A 16,604-nucleotide genomic window follows, 5' to 3' on the forward strand; every position below is an offset into this window, starting at 1 on the left:
ACTTATTCTGTATTTTCCTGCTTATCAAGCTCCTCCTAAGAACAAACATACAGTGAAAATCATGCAAAGTTAAGAACATACAATAACTCCTCTGCTGACTGAAAAGCTGATGGTGATTAATAATGAGCAATGGGAGTTTGTGGAGACAAGTGCAGAAGTCTCTGCAGTTCGTGCACGTGGGAGCAGCCATTGCTCTTCTGTCAAACACTGATGTGCCCTGTGGAGCACTGAGCAGAGCACAGTGCTTGTGTTTGCCCTTTTTTGAAGCACTGTTTCATTGCTTCAGCGCAGAATGCAAACACATGCCTAGGTATCCAATTTATTTAGTATTTTACCTTCTTTATAGAGTTACAAAAACTTTGAGAAGGAAAAAGAATAATTCTGGAAATAGATAGTATCACCTTCAAAAGCTTATCAGTGTGTATTCTTTTTGTGGTGTGTGTCTGTCCTGTACCCATGAAGCTGGACTCCCTTGGTTAGCCATGTCTCTTGGCCCATTCTGTTTCCATGCCCTTGTACCTCTTCACCAGAAGTAGCATGGGCTACTTACCTTCAGGTTTTGTATGTTTTAAGAGTCTGACCGCTGGTGAGGGCAGTCTTCTGGTTTTGTGGTTTGTTTTGTTGTTGTTTTTCTTATTACAACTGATATTTTAATATTTTTTTCTAACACATATTTAACTAGTTGAATAGAAACAAGAAAAAACTCCCAGTTTGTGGTATTATATCCATTAGCAATCAGAGTGGGCATATTTGTCTGTAATTCTTTTAGTTCAGTATATTTGCTTTAACTGTGAATGGTTTATTAATCCTAAAATATACCATTTGATGCATAAATTTTTCCAAAGGTTTGAAATAGGGGTACTCCTCTATGAATGAATTAATGAGACCTATGTCTGAGTCTGGCAAGGATTCTTTGGACTCTGCAATTATTTATGAACACACACAATCACACAGTTACATGGGCTGGAAGGGTCCTCAGTTTTAAGGTACAAACCTGATCAGATGTCTGCGGGGAGAAGAGCTTCTGCCAGTCATTTGCTGCTCAAAGACCAACAGATACTGATCTGATAAATGCTCTGATATAGTTGACTCAGTTATTGGGCGATGGCCCGAGACAGGATAGATCTATCTCATTCAATCTTAATTTAATAGTCTTACTATATATTGCCTGACGTCAGAAAACTGTAGGTATGATCTTGGCACAACATGAATAAAGTTTGTACGCCTAGAATGTTTCCAACTTGCCTTTAGTCATGCTGATGAGATGATGAGAAAATATCAAAGGTGAGAAGGTTCCAAAATAATAACAATGAAAATCCTGGGCTTTCCAGGGGCTTGCATCAGAAGGGCTAGCCTGACTGCCAGCAGCGGTACTCATCTACATCTCATACAGAGTTATCTTGTTAGAGACAGGTGTAGCAGCTTCTTCTACAATTTTGTTAATTTACTAGTAATAATATTTAATTACTTTGTTATGGTAATGTGAAATGTTATCTTAGTGTTAAGATGATTATAATTAAAAAAAAAAAAGAGGTCTCCCTCAAAGGCTGTTTTGCAAGCACTGGATCTTTTCCCGTCTTGAAGTTTTTGTCTGCAGATTGTCCAGAGCTGCTTGTATTTTTTGACTCTACAGTGTATTTAAAACAGTTAAGGTTTTTCACTTTATGAGATTCACTGCCTATTAGATCTAGGTGTCTAGCTGAATCACTTATTTTTTACCCAATTAATACCATGTAGATTTCACACATCTCATATTCATGTATTCTGTCGCAATTATTCTGTATTACTCTGAATTTTGAAGTAACAATCTTTCTTCCTCATGGTGAGAGGCCCTGGATTTCATAAATGCAGTCAGGGAGTCCATGCAGGGACCAGTCTCAGGCGCTGCTGTGGAAGGCTTTCTAAGGAGAATAGGTTAAAGCATCTATTGGAAACCCTGGATTTTGACCACTTTTTGTTATTTTGTAATAAAAATTGACTCTTCCCCCCATCAGTGCCAGCTGAAATCACCTGGTGAAAGATACACCTGACCTTTGTGTGAGGAGGCTCTGCTGTTGCAGGCTGCTGTGAAATGGGTTTTAAGGCATTCAGTGAGGTGACGAGGTGTTTCCAGTCAAGCTTTGCCAATTCCAAATTCTTTAAAAATCTAGAATGTTTGTAAAAAGGTTGATTTAGCTTTTTTTTGCTGTCTGGTTCTGAGTTTCTTTAAATCCCATATAAGGAGGGTTCTATGCAAGTAAGCCTCGTTACTGCAAAACTCAGTCACAACTGTGCTCAGCTGTGGCTGCACTGGTGCTCCCCCCAGGCAGCCTCGCCACACTTGGAGAGACAAGAGACGGTGCTGCAGCCTCCTCCACTGCTCCTTTGTCTTGACTTTAATAGAAATTGCCTCGGACTCCAAAAAAGGTAGAAAAAAACGCACATTAAACCCACCCTTGGGTGCCCCGGCTGCTGGGCCGGGCAGGAGCTCCAGCGCAGGTCTGTGCTTGGGGCAGCTCTGGTGCAGTGGCCGTGGGCTGTTGTGGAGGGTGCGAGGGGCTCTCCAGAGTGGCAGCGCAGGTGTCAGGGGCGGAAGGGGACTGCGGGCAGGCCGCGGTGGGCAGCTGGGCCCGGACAACGAGCCACCTCGGTCACCCGGAGGGGCTGAGCAGGTCTGGGCCTGCGTGCGTCTGGTAGAGCTGTAAAGAGGAGAAGGCTGTCAGCCTGTGGTTCCAGGTGGTGTGTTTCCACCACATTGTCTGTGGGCGTGGGGGAATATGTGCAAAGTAAGTGATAAGGCAGGTGTGAAAACTCCAAATGTGACCGTGTTTTCTGGGAGATGAGCGTGAAAAGCCAGCTTGGGAAGTGCTAGGAGAGTGTCTGGTGCGATTGCATGGCACCGCGTGTTTGCAGTGTGGCGCAGATGTCCTGCCTGCCCAGGGCAGCAGCCTGTGCTGCCTCTGTGTCTGTTCATGGTCCCAGTCGGCCTGCAGAGCTCTGGGGCAGCGGGCGCTGTGAAGAGCAGACTGAGCTGGTGAGCACGTACCGCTGAACACCAACAAAGCATGGAGAACCAAATACATGGTATATCCCAAAGAAAGGGATGCAGCTTTTGGAGAGGAGAATAATGTGGCTGGCCTGGTCATAAGTTGTTCTGTGACAGCAGATTTAAAGCACAAGAACTGTCTGTTAACAAAATACGTGAACATGCAAACCCCTCTTTTTCTGATACTTAACTGAGGAGTGGCCTTAAAGCATGCTAGCAACAGTGGAAGTTCCACTTCTTTTTTTTTCCCTCAAAAAAAACCCAACAACCCTCACCTTTATCCCAGAGCAGCTTTCTGTAGGGTGCAACGTGGGCAACTGCAGTGTGTGAGGTGGCTGTGGTGAGTTCACACCCAGCCTCACCTTGCAGGAGCTTGTTCTTGTCCGTGCCCTCAGCCTAGTCCTGTTACAGAGCTCTGAGTGCTGTTTCACTTCATTCTGGAAGGCCGGAGGCTTAAATTTTGTGCAGGTAAATGCTATGACATTTTCCCATCATTTGTGTGGTTTACTCATTTGAAATGTTTTTTAATTCCTACGGGTGCCAAGAAATCTGTCTTTGTGGTGCTTATTTATAAGAAATAACTTGTTTATGCCAGCAGCTGCTGGAAAGATGTAGTCTGCTGCTTTTTACCTACTATGCTATTAAACAGGATTTTTATTTAATATTTGAAAAATAATGTAATGCTGATGGATTAATTACATGTAATATTCGTGTATTGTCATTGCTGCATAACCTGGACTTTAATGTCATAATGATGAAAACCTGGGTTAGCACAGGTCATTTGAACCAAAGGAGTATTGGTCTCATGGTTTCATGTATCATAAAACAATGGTGCTTAGATAATGTTGCGATTTTGTAGCTCTGTCTGCTGCCTTATGCTGGAAGAATATGAACCCTTCTGCTTGCCAGCACTTCTTCCTTTTGATGTCATCTCATTGTTGCAGGTTTTTATGTCACTGCCTGCTCAGCCGTGCCAGGGACAATGGTTTTCAGTTCTGGTTCGTGGATCTGTGAGTTCTCTGCATGACTGCTGAGGGATACTCGCAGTGTACGAGATCAAGCCTGCAATCTGTTGTGCGGGTGGCAGCTGTAAGAGCTTGCAGGCAGGAATGCAGGCCCTTCAGCAACTTGGTTTTTTCAGTATGACAGACTTGTTTTAGCCGTTGTGACAGAAGTACTGTTTATCCTGTGAAATATATAGGAATGGTTTGCTGTGTTTTGTTACCCTTGAACGGTGGTTTCAGCAAGGGGACAATCCCAGTGGTGTTAGGTTTTTGAGCCTTTTAAATGATACACAGTAAGAAGAAGGGAATAGCGATTTGGTACTAAGTAGGACCCCGGGGCAGGGCAGCGTTGCTGAGCCGAAGGGCGGGCGCACAGCAGCGCGGCTGAGCCGCGCTCAGGAGCAACCTACACGAGTCACACGCACTCAGGGACGTTACTCGTGACAGCGGGCTGAACAATGAACTAGTGTGCACGCTTATCTCCTGTCCTACACTTGGGCTTGAGACAAAGTTTAATGAATAATAAACCTACACAAATTTGGTGGTTTTCTGGTTTCCCTGAATGTTTTCTTCTAAGAGAATGTCTGTAATTCAGCAAAATAGAATTTTAAAGGCTATTTTTTTAACCAAGGAAAAGATTTCTTGTCTTAATATTTCTGGTGTTATTGTTAGCACAGAGCACCTTAATGCTGCAGCAGTTACCATTGCTTGATTTCTCTTTTTAGAAAACATATGGAGTTATGTGAAGAAAAATATAGAAGTTTGTATGACGCTATCATATTGGACAGTCAAAGAAATTCTAACCAGAATCACCAGGTAAAAACACAGCACAAAGAAACAAAGTAACTTAAACCAAAACCCCGTCCTTTTGGATTTTTTAGAGGCGAATATTTATTCCAACCAGTTTCACCATAGCTCAGTATTGCAGAATCCTCCCAGTAGCAACTTATGTAGCACTGACACAAAATTTAATTTAATTTAAACAAGCGATTCCTTATTACTGAGATAAAGACTGTACCCTCTCATTCCTTCAGTTGTGTTTCTTGCCCATAAAAAAAACACATAACGAGGTTTTAGATAGTTATTTGGGGCTAACTAGAATTTGCTAAATCTATTAATGAAAATGCCTTCCCAAATATGCCAATGCATTTTAAATGAAAGGGGTCTGTGCTGGAGTTTCTATTTATTACACATTTACAGTTCTCCAAGTGGTTTGCTATTGTCTTTTAACCTTTACTTTCAGCTGGCTTGAGATTAAAAATATTTAGTCATGAGCCTTGATATTTTTATATTTCATAGAGTTGGAAAACCAACACAGATGACGAAGAGGGGCTGTGTTTAGTGCCCCCATAGTTATTATTGTTTGGATTCTTGCTACTGAAACATGGGAAGGTGGTTGGAAGGCTGTAAGTTCAGAGCCCATAGGTGTTTGAAGGGTGTCCACAGGACGGGGGGAGGCACACAGAGGAGATGCTCTCAACTCCCTCCTCTCTTCAGTAGAAGGACATCATGCTTTTAAGGAAACAGAATGAGAGAGCCTGTGTGAAACATGCATTCAAGTTGATGTGACATCGATTAGCTGTTCCAAGGCCTCTCTTAGGTATAGATGGGGTGCATGTCTTGATGAGATAGGGACAATAAGATTCCTAAACATTTTGTGAGTTACTGTGTCAAAATGTCACAATTTCAGAAGTCCAGCATCTTTCCCTGGCTAATGATGTAGTAAGTTTCTCAGAGTGGTAAACTAACAAATGAGGCTGCAAGTGCTACATTTTTATATGTATTTTCAAAACACCAAAGGATGCAATATTTCCTAGACATTAAATCAAAGAGTAGGAGATTCCGTTGTTGGAGGTATTTTTTCGTACTGAGGTACACATACTGTCAACATTAACTCTTAGCAGCCTTTTTTCCACAACGTTTTTTGCAAAAACAAGCCCAGTCCTGCTGCCTTGAAATTCTTTTATTCAGTTCTTGTACAATGAAGTGTTACATGCCTGCTCACAGACCACTGGATGTTTTTCTCCCAGGCGTACATAGTTTTCACTTCAGTCAGCGTTGTCTGCTCCCCACCCCCATTTTGCAATGTACAGTTCACACTTGCAGCATTTTCAGTAAACATTGGATCAAATGAGTATACAGAAATAGCTTCTTCTATAAAATTTCCATTATAAAAATAACAAGATTTTATTTACAAAGTGTTTGCTGCTTCAAAGTAATATTTCCTATCGGTTTAAATATACTATTTGCTAATGCCAGTGTTCCTATTGGGAAAGTAAAACTTTGTATATGTATTTTTCTTTATACCTTTGTCAGTGTTTAAAGCACATATAGTACTACCACATTCTTTTTTACACTACTCCTAGCCATGTACAGTGTGGTAGTAGAAATTAACACTATTTGATCAAGACAAAAAATCAGTGTAGCTTAATAGCAGTGTTTCTGCAAAAAAAAAAAACTTTAGTTTATAATTTAAAGGAGAGCAATCTATGGAGAACTCAGATATATGCAGGAAGTTGTTTAAAAGATGAATGGGCAACTTTGATGTTTCCAAAGACTCGGGAGTTAAGCACAAGGGAGAAAAATTTCTGCCGAAGTGTTTGTGTGACACTTTGTGCCAATACGTATGTTGGGGGAGGGGGAGAATAAGAGTGGATTAAAAAATTAACTAAAACTTCAAATCCCATATAGTTAGCATCCTCATAAAATGGATTTGTCAGTGCTTATTTTCTTCCCACCTACCACATTTACAAACCCTTCTTTGAGTTCAGCATTGAACGAGGTCATAAAGTAGCTTTCTCTGTGTTCTCTTAAAAAAAAAAGTCTCCATTAATTTAAAAGTTAATGGACCTTCAAGTGGTTTCTGCATTTTAAATACAAAAGGAACTTGCTTCCATGCAGAGTATAGATTTTAAAAAGTGCTGCTGTGACGGGGGGACAGATGGATGGATGGACCTGCCAGTGGCTCCGTGACATGGGCTGCGCACGTCAGCGTCAGCGCAGTGCCAGGGGTCGAGCTGTTGCCAGACCGGACAGAAGCGGCAGCACTGCACTGGGTTACAGCTGACACCGCGGGGGACACCAAACACAACGGCTGGGGCCGGGGCCCCAGGGTGTTATTTGCAGCCAGAAGCTGAGGAATGAGGATGAACTCACACCCATGTTCTTACAGGTTGGTTCAAAATAGGATCCATTTTTTCACGGTAGGTGCTTGTGAGATACAGTGTTGTAACATTTGCATATATTCTCTGAAGTATTCTTCATATATACAGCCTGGCTTTAGGGACCAGGGAGTGTGCCAGAAACTTGTGTGATGGGTTGCGATTCAGCTGGTGTTTTTTGAGGGAAATTCTGGGAGATCCACTTAATCTCTCATTAGTGTAACCAAATCTACTAATTGTTAAATTTACATTAGGGATTTAACAAACCCACAAAAAAAAAAAAAAAGACCAGTTTTGTGGACTTAATCTTTTATGGTCAATGTTTTAACATTTGTGGCTGTTCAGAATAATTGTTTGTGACCTAAAAATGTCAATGGGAAGGGCTCTGGATATGTGGAAGTTTTTTCCTCTAGAGCTGCCTTGGTCTTAGGGCTGTGCCGTTGCTGCTGCATGGAAGGCACAAGAACCAGACAGTGCTAGAGATTCATTTCTGTTTCAGCCTGGATAATAAGAATGGGCTAAAAAGAAGTCACACTTAGAGACCCATTTTGTCTCGGAAAAAGCTTCCTATATACTGCATAGATTAATTTGATTTATATCTACAACTGGATTTAAGTTTTACATAGCTGCATCCTGCTATCCCATGGTGTTGATATATCTAAACTGCCTAGGCCTGCGAAGCACTGATTATTTAAGAACGGCATTTAGACAAGTCAGAAGATGAAGTAGTTGCCACTTACTGTAGCCAATACTGAGAGCTGCACATCTGGGCTGCTGGGAGGTTGCTGTATCTGCTTGGAATTACGGCCCTCTTACAGAGACCCTGAGCTGATCCAGGCCAGCCCGCTTCTCTTATTGGAGAAAGGAAAAATTAAGTTATTAATTTGCTCCATATTGTTCCTAAGTGGGGGCTTTCTCCTGGGATTTGGACGGTTAGATGTTTCTTCTGCACAATTCTGAGCAAGGATTTTTTGTGTCCTGCAGCTTAGGCGGATATCCTAAATGTTGAATTCTTGGGTACTGTCAAAACAGAGGTAAGCAAGGAGAAATGTTGGTTTTGGCTGATCTTTGGGGTAGGCCAGACAAGGCAGGAGTATTAAAGATGTATAATGAATATACACTCTCTGAGCAGCTGCAATAACCAGTGCCTCCCATCGTTACTGTGGGGCTGCTTTTATGAGCATTTCCTCACCGAACCGTCAGCACCAGCTGATTTGGGAACTTGGTTAAGTCTAAGGAATGAGAGTTTCAGGAATTTTTGTGGTATCAGGGTTTGGTTATATGAACACCTGCCAGCAGAAAAATAATTATTTAGAGCTGGTAACATGCTTGCAAGAGTAGATCTGTGATAATCAGAAATTATAAATGATTTATTAGCATATTGCCTCTAGACATAAGTCAGAATTGAAGAAGTAGCACATTTAAAATAAAACCCAAACTCCATAAACAGACCAACAGTCTTTAGCCTCTTCCCTGGCCATCAGCAATGCTGCAAGAGGCGCCGTTTCCCAGGGCTGAAGGTTTAGACGCCTTCAGCTGTACAAGATACCAGGCCTTGGAGTAACTCAACTGCAGCATTTATTTCTTTAAAACTAATTAAGCTTGTAGTAAAGCAGAAGGATGTCACCTCAAAGTATGACTATTACTAGAACTTTTTAAATAAAAACTTTTAAATGCTCATATAGTCTTTTCTCAGCTTCTTTATATCTGGTTATTTAAAATACTTATGTCCCTGAGAGAGTCTTGTAATGAAAAGATATAAATTAGGTGGGTTGGTCAGAAAATAACTTGTTTTGTTTGTTTACTATATACCATAGCCTGTGGTTACTAGCCTTGTTTTTAAATGAATCCAAACCCCAAATGCCTTTAACTGCCCGAAAGGACAGTCTTCTCCACAAACTACCTGGATATTTTCAGCTGAACAGAGCCAATTAATTATAAAAATGAGTATTTCCCAGTGTTCAAATGTGATTAAGTTTCAGCTGTGTGCTTAAATTAAAACGGTGGATATGGTCAGAAGAGCGAGCACCTGATGTTTAAAACCTTACCTGTAGAATTCTAAACTCAAGCATTTTATGTACGAACTTGTTGGTTGGTTTGGTTTTTTTCTTAAAAATTAAGATGTGGTTATTAGGCCTTTTTACATAATGTTACTTCAGGCTGACTTGGCTGACCAGCACAAGTCCTTCTGTGGGTGTTCTGTGTACTCAGCAGTTTCCAGCAGCTCTACAGGATGTGGAGTATTTTCAAGCTAGAGTTCAACAAACTAACCAAAACCCGTAGCCAAAATGGAGTTGTCTACAGTGTGGCGTGTACTAGCTTTAAAGAAGTTAGTTAAAATCTTGCCTTCACTTAAACTGGTATTAGTTTTTAAATATACACACTTTCTTAGATTGGGTGGATTATTGCCATTAATTCCAGTGTTGAGAAGACTGGCACACCTTAATACAATTTTAAAAACCAAAATCCACAAACATTATGTCAGATTTCCACAGAATAGAAAAATGCTGTCTCCCACTCAATTTCTTTTTTTTTTTTTTGGTCTAGTTTGTGCTGCTGACAAGTTTTTCCAAGTCAAATTTAGATTTTTCAAGCACTATAAAGTAAGTCCAGAAATGGAGCTGTTTACTGCAATATATGTAAAGCATTTACACACAGTATTACATTGCTTGCAGCCAGGTGCCTTCTGAATGTATAAGCATGGAATAGTGTTCCAAGACTCAGAAACATGACATGCATGTAAAATGTGAACTTTGTCTTATAAGAAGAGATACCATCTAGTACCAGTTGCTACTTGTTTCATACCAATGGATGTCGAGTGTTGCACGAGACATGAGGGGCTGATGGTAACTGAATAGAGAATGGGAAAACCAGTCGCGCTGATAAGCGTTCAATTCTGGCAAGTACCTGCTGCTGCTGCCATTAGCTTAGTGGGAGCTGTGTGGCCGCTGAATATTCTCAGTCCCTTTGTTGCTCATAGCTGGTGAGAGCTCAATTCAGATGCAGTGGCTGCATTTTGTGAGGTCTTGCATGTACCTGTTGGGTTTATTTTTTCAATATGTCAGCTAAGATCGACAAGAATGATTGAAAGGCTTGCCAGAGGTCATACACCAGCCACTAGGGCTGGTTAAGGCCTAAAATTCTCCTGGTTCCCATAATAAGACCACAGTGCTTTAGTTGCACTTCATTCTCAACTGGAACTTGGCACAAAGAATCCCGAGGAAATAATTTCCTTTTGAAGTATCTTTGAAATGTTCTAACTTGTTTTATCCTTTGTATTCAACTTCATAGTTTCAGAAAAATAACTTAAATAGTTGGTTCAACTGTCTAAATAAATGTTATGTGCTCCTATATTATTATTGAAGAAGGTATAAAGTTAAATGTGCCCCTAATGTGGTGGGGAGGGGGAAATAATAACTTTAGAAAATGTTCCCCTCTTTAAGAGTTCCTTAGGATCCTGCATGTATCAGGTATTTTTGATCTGCCTTCTCCAATACATGCTGATGAAAAGTTTTTAAGAAAACAATGGGTTTTTAAGAATAAAGCAATTATCTGTTTAAGTGAAATGTCATTCATGAAGCTGATAGTTCCATAGTAATATGCCTGGACAATCTGTTACCTTCTCCTCCTCTTATTTCACAAGTAAGCCACATAAATCAAGTGCATTGACTCAGCAAGAATATTATTTATTATTTTGTATTTGTAAAGCTTTTCTTCCTATAGAGGTAGTGTTACAGATTTGGTTGAAGTGAGGTGGTGTAAATCCCTTAGTCTGGCGTTGCCTGTGAGCACAGGACAGTCTTAACAGTCTTGCCCAGAGGGTGAGTAACACGGCAGGCAGGTAAGAATTCTTTTAATTTGTGCATTTGCAACTTGTTTGTGTAAGATAGGTCCAGCTCTTGACTGAGCAAGTAGAGCTAAATAATGGTGCTGCCCTGTCTCTCAAATGCAGGAGTTCCAACCACCTGTGAAAAGTTTCTAAATTTTTAATGCAAACATGCAGGTGTGCTTATATAATCCTCACGGTTTTACCTGTCCCATAGGTAGCCAGGCGTGTGCTAACTCCTGCGCAACAGCCAGGGAGCCCTCCAGCTGGAGCCTGAGCTTACCTCACTAGCTCGGGCTTGCTGCCTGAGTGCAGGTTTGTCTGCAGAACTGCACGTGGGCGCACCCCACACTGCGCTGGAGGAACGGCCACAGCACGCCAGGGATACGCGGCTCAAGCAAATAACAGGATTACGCGCTGCCTGATCTCGTACCTAAATAACAGAGCCAACATCACGGAGCTCTGAGAGCGAACACACTGGTACTTAGCAGCAGGTCAACTATTTACATGCAGTATAGAAACTAAAAAGAAGTATCGCTATTTTAAACTGGATTTACCTAATTAAAATAGTTAACTTCGAGACTAGTTAAAATACTGGATGTTAGAACACCATGGGAAGAGTACATCTACAGTGTATTTTGCTTTGGTTTTGGGTTGTGTTTTTGTTTGTTTTTTTTTAAAAGGTCTTTATAATCGGCTGTGATGTTAACTACAGAAGACGGAGCCTCCTGTTGCAAGGCTAATTTAACAGTTCAAATGGGATTCACGTTGTGCAATTTTTGCCACAAATTATTTGGAGAAGTGGTTTGGATACTACTATTTTTCAAAGGCACATCAAGGTGAGTGCCACAGGGGTTCATTTGAAGCAAGTTAGTTTATCATAATCCAAGCTGACAAGAATGCAAAACATGAAATGATGGGTTGTTGAAATGTAATTTTTTTCATAAGAGCCTCAACCTATGACTTGCCCACCCTGAATTTGAAAATACTGCTTGAAAGCATGCTGCCTGAGATCCTTAACATAAAGGCCTTCTTAAAAAAAACAACACATGCTATAAAATCAAAGGGATTACAGAGTTAGAACAGTAAAGGAGAAGCTATACTGGATACACTATAATATAGAAATACAATTTTTGAACTTTTTTTTCCTTGAAAAAAGCTGGTGCAGAGAATACTGCTGTTTTTATCCTGACAGTTTAATAATGGCTAAGAATAATCACTTACTTATAATAAATTAGATCTGCAGTATAAATGAACATATGAACCTTTCAAAAGAGACATACTAGTGTTTTAGAGTATCTAAAATGGATTTAAACTATTTTGAGATTCATTTAATCACTTGCAATTTATATTACTTTAAGAATCTTCTATACAGCAAGTTGAACAGAAAAAAGCAAACATTCTAACAGCCCCTTTTCCCTAGAACAATTTTCATATAAGATAGTCTTAAACAGCTATTTTAGCACATTCGCGTGTGCTCTCTCCCCCTTTTTCTAAAGGTAGCACAGCCAAAAGACAATGCAAGAATTGGCATTTGTTGACTGACTCTGTTTTCTTCACCATCTGGTAAAGATAAGGGGAAGACAGACTTGAGACAGAATGTCCCAAAATGGAAAATGTGAACTTGATGTTTACTTTGCCAAATCTCCAGGAACTTAGTTCTTTTCCTTGGTTAGAGCTGATAAAAACCCACTTTGCTCTGTGTCTGCATGTCGCCCTGTGTTCGGTTACAAAAAGTTTTCAGTTTCAGCTGTGGATGAATCTGCTTTGAAGCTTCCATTTTGCTTCACTGAGTACAGTGGAAACCAAGGCAAGAAACTTAAGTAAAATCCGAACAGGAGCTCCTGTTCAGGATATTTATGAGCAGCATTTTGTATATTCCATTTTCTACTGTCCTTATTCTGGGGAGGAAGAATCCTCATCTTCATCCTCTTCATCTTCATCATTGAACGAGCATGGCGTTTCTCCCCGTGACTCAGAGTAGCGTGATGTTGCGCTGCTGGACTGTTGGCTGCTAGGGGCAAGAATCTGCGCGGTTGCTAAGGCCACTTCAGCATCCAAACACAACCCTGGATTCCCACTATCAAAACAACAGAAATGTTGAAGTTTAGAGGATTTCTTATTAAGTTTTAAGCTTTCTTTTTGGCCTCAGCTTTTCCTTTAATTAAGTAAAAGCTACTAACAAGGAAAAATCCAAAAGCTTTACATTTAACACAGCTAATAGTTATGAAAACTGCTAAAATATTGGAAAGTTGCTTAAAGGTTATTGCATGGCCTTTTTTTTTTTGGTACTAGTAGAATTGCTCAAGCTGAGGAAAGCTTAAAGAATCAAACTATCACACTTTTGTCAAGGCACAGAAATGTTTGGAATATTAAATTAAACTATGAAATGCCATGAGGAAGAACCTGTTCCAGAATAATCTTTCCTTCCATTTTTTTAAGGTACGTGTAAACTCCAAGCACCATATGGTTGTTGAGGGTTTTTTTTTTCGATTGGGTTTTTGTTGTTGGTGGTTGTTTGCTGGTTAGTTTTTAATTTAAAATTATTATTAGACTCTGTGGACTAAACATCTTTCATGAAAGCTTAAGCAGTAGTGCATTTAGACACTGAGTATTCTTTTGTAGTCTTCGGAAGTATTATACTGTCAGGCTTTTTCTATATGTAATTACCTGTTTGTAGTTCATGCCCAGGCTGGAATTTAAGGTTAATCAGAAAAACTCCGCTTTTAATAATAAAGGCTTGGAAGCGATTCTGTTCTTTTGAAACACAGATACAAAATAGCTAGTGTGTTCAAAATTCAAAGCATGTTGATTTGACCTTTGAAATATAATTATACAGGAAGACAGAATAAGAGACTTTTTAAAAATAAAAAAAATCAACGATAATAGAAAACATCTCATTTCCTGCATGTAAACGGTATGAAATAGTGATGGTACTGAAAGTACCACAAGCATATGTTGCTATCATTGAATAAAAACAAGATTTTTATTTACCTTGGCTTAGCATCCGAAGTGCCTCCTGCTACCTCTAACTGAGAAACTGCTTGTGCTGAGCTTGAAAGTAACCCTTGGTTAATCCATGAAAATCCTGCAGACATATCTAGAAGACAGCGTAATTGTATTTACAATAGGTACTGAATTTTTTCTTTCTTCTACAATCTTAAACTTTGTATTCTCTTGACAGTGTACTGCCTAGCACAGGGACTGTTTTAAGGAGGTTGTCACAGCCATGTAAATTGCCTCATTGTCCATGGGGATTCACAGGCTACTTTGTCTTGTGCTGTGGAGACTTGTTAGCAGAGGCTTTGGAACATGGCACAAATCACTAGATACTGGCAGCTTTAGGGTGATCTATGAGGCTGGAATAGACAAGAGTAGTTGAATATGCACATAGCTGGATGGCTTTCGTTAAAATTGCCCTAAATGCGGGTTTGTTTCTACAGAGAACATGTTCTGACAGTCTCCTGTCTTCACAGGAGGAGGCCAAACCATGTGGAATGTCTGTGTTGTATTTAGGTTAATGAAGTGGATTAGAGATGTATCAGTGTTGTTTCCTGGTCTTTTGAAGGGGTGTACCTGTATGTACATGCTTAATATTCTAGAAGAATAACAAGTCACTGCTAGTAATCTTGTCTTTTACTAGCATTTTGGGATAATAGCTAGTCAGTTGTGGTTTTTTTTGAAAAGCAAGGTAAAGTATGGATTTTACACATAAGGCAGAAAGAAGGTTCATAGATGCACATCCCTGCTTTATACTTTAGTTGCCCTACATTTCTAAATTTTATTTTGCAGAGGGCTCTGAGGAGCCAGGGCAAAGAGGAAGTTTGTGGAAGCTGGGGAGTTTAAGAAGCCATTTGCTGTCTGGAAAGGACTGTCAAAACAGAAGGCTGCCTACAATGAGAAGCCTTACTACTTCTAGCAGAGCAGAGCAATTACTAACAGCTACACTAATGAACCAGGGACAGCAGCTTGGAAAAACTTCCAAAGGTGGTACAGTCCAATCTAGAGTGGCATCCTTGTTATGACCTAGACATTTCTTGCAGGAGATACACTTGGTAGAGATTTGTACTTCACATGAGAAGGCTGTAAAGGAATACCCGCGCTAGCCTTGAGTCATTGATGCACAAGCAGAAGTGCTGCACAGGATTACTGATGATAGCTGGACGAGCTCATTCATTCAATGGATACTCTTATCTCTTCAGTTCCAACTCCAGCCCACTTTCCAGTCCAGGCTTGTTATGCAGGTAGATCACAGAGCACTTCTTCGTGCAGGGACAAATAACAAGTGGTGCAATCTAGAGGTCCTAAACTGCACCACTTTCTCTGCCCACTGCCCTAGTGGGATACACACAAACGGGATGGTGTTACTGCAACTATTAGTGCCTCAGGACTTCTATTTCCTGCTTTTTCTCATCTGTAGTCTTCTTTCTAGGAGTGAAGACTCAGCTGACGAAGGTAGGACTTGGTTTTACATTAAATACCGGTTATATATGCATGGCTTAAAAGGCACAGGATGTTCCTTTGGATATGGTTCTACTAGAGTTTATGCTTATCTCAATCAGTGCCATATTTCTTTTTGCCCTCCTTTACACTTGAACTATTCTAGTTTGAGTCCTTAGCTAGATAGTTCTACATGCTACATCATCAGAAACTCATCTGCCAGATAAAAAGCCTGCAGTTTTGTTCCCTGAACCAGCTCATTAAGAGGGCATAGGAAAGTAACTGTGTCAAAATGAAGAAATGGGTAGTAATGTGTAAATAGGAGTATGACCCTGGGATGCCATCTTAATCTGTTGCTTAGAAATAACATTGCTCCTTCCATGGTAAGAGCTGGCAAGTCTTGTGGTTGCAGTGCAGTCTGTTGTGTGTCCATCACTTTTTCTGAATTACTGATTTAGCTAAAGCAACGCTTTAATGATAACTTTTAGTATAAGTTATAGTTAAGCTGCTGTGTTCTGTACTCCTGCTCCCTTCTGGGAAACAAGATCAAATCATGTCAGTTTTAGAAGTCTGCATCAACTATGAGAATTGAGCAACAGAAAAATGTGTTACAAACATCATTTAAGATAGATATAATTTTGTTTATGGTATTACTGTGCCTAAGCTTCTGCTGATTTCAATGGCAGTCAGACATCTGAGGATCATACCAATATAGTACTTAAAATACATATTAAGAAAACCTTAACTTTTTTGGTAAAGCATCATGAAATCTAGAGAAAGCCTAGAAGACACTACTTTTATCAAGTTAGGGCACTTGAAGAATGGCTAAAACACATGATCTTCCTGGAAAGAAAATCCACTAGTAAGGTGCTGGTACACACATCAGTTCAGCAGTTCCAAGCAAATTATTTGGTATGTTTAATGCAACTACAAGTTATTTTTTTTTTTAAGAAAAAAAGCTGAGATGGTCCAAGATTTGTTGTCAATTTTAAATTTCTTTCATTGAACTGGTTTAGACTTGGATTGTTTCAACTGTTTTCCAGTCCTGTTGGCAAACATTACAATACAAACTGTTGTTAGTGTTTGGAAGTCATTAACTATCTGCTAAAAAGATGATGAGGCTACAGTCAAACTAACATCGTACAGGA

At 40.1% G+C, this 16,604-nt stretch overlaps 1 protein-coding gene across 5 annotated transcripts in view; it reads right to left on the reverse strand.

The window, feature by feature from the left end:
• Positions 1–5,977: 5,977 nt before the first annotated feature.
• The window catches only part of TFDP2 (transcription factor Dp-2), a 53,420-nt gene continuing 42,793 nt past the window's right edge, over positions 5,978–16,604 (reverse strand). For 4 of the 5 annotated variants that reach the window (XM_065844433.2, XM_065844432.2, XM_071812519.1 and 1 more), the window contains 2 exons: positions 14,011–14,116; positions 5,978–13,096 (listed from right to left, as the gene is read on the reverse strand). In XM_065844433.2, coding sequence (XP_065700505.1) covers positions 12,913–13,096; positions 14,011–14,116 — 290 coding nt within the window. In that variant the 3' untranslated portion in view covers positions 5,978–12,912. Of the gene's footprint in view, positions 13,097–14,010; positions 14,117–15,149; positions 15,352–16,604 lie in introns of those variants that run through there. The other variant, XM_071812518.1, reaches the window with a different exon arrangement.

The sequence above is a fragment of the Patagioenas fasciata genome, chromosome 9 (genome assembly GCF_037038585.1).
Source record: "Patagioenas fasciata isolate bPatFas1 chromosome 9, bPatFas1.hap1, whole genome shotgun sequence".
Lineage (NCBI taxonomy): Eukaryota > Metazoa > Chordata > Aves > Columbiformes > Columbidae > Patagioenas > Patagioenas fasciata.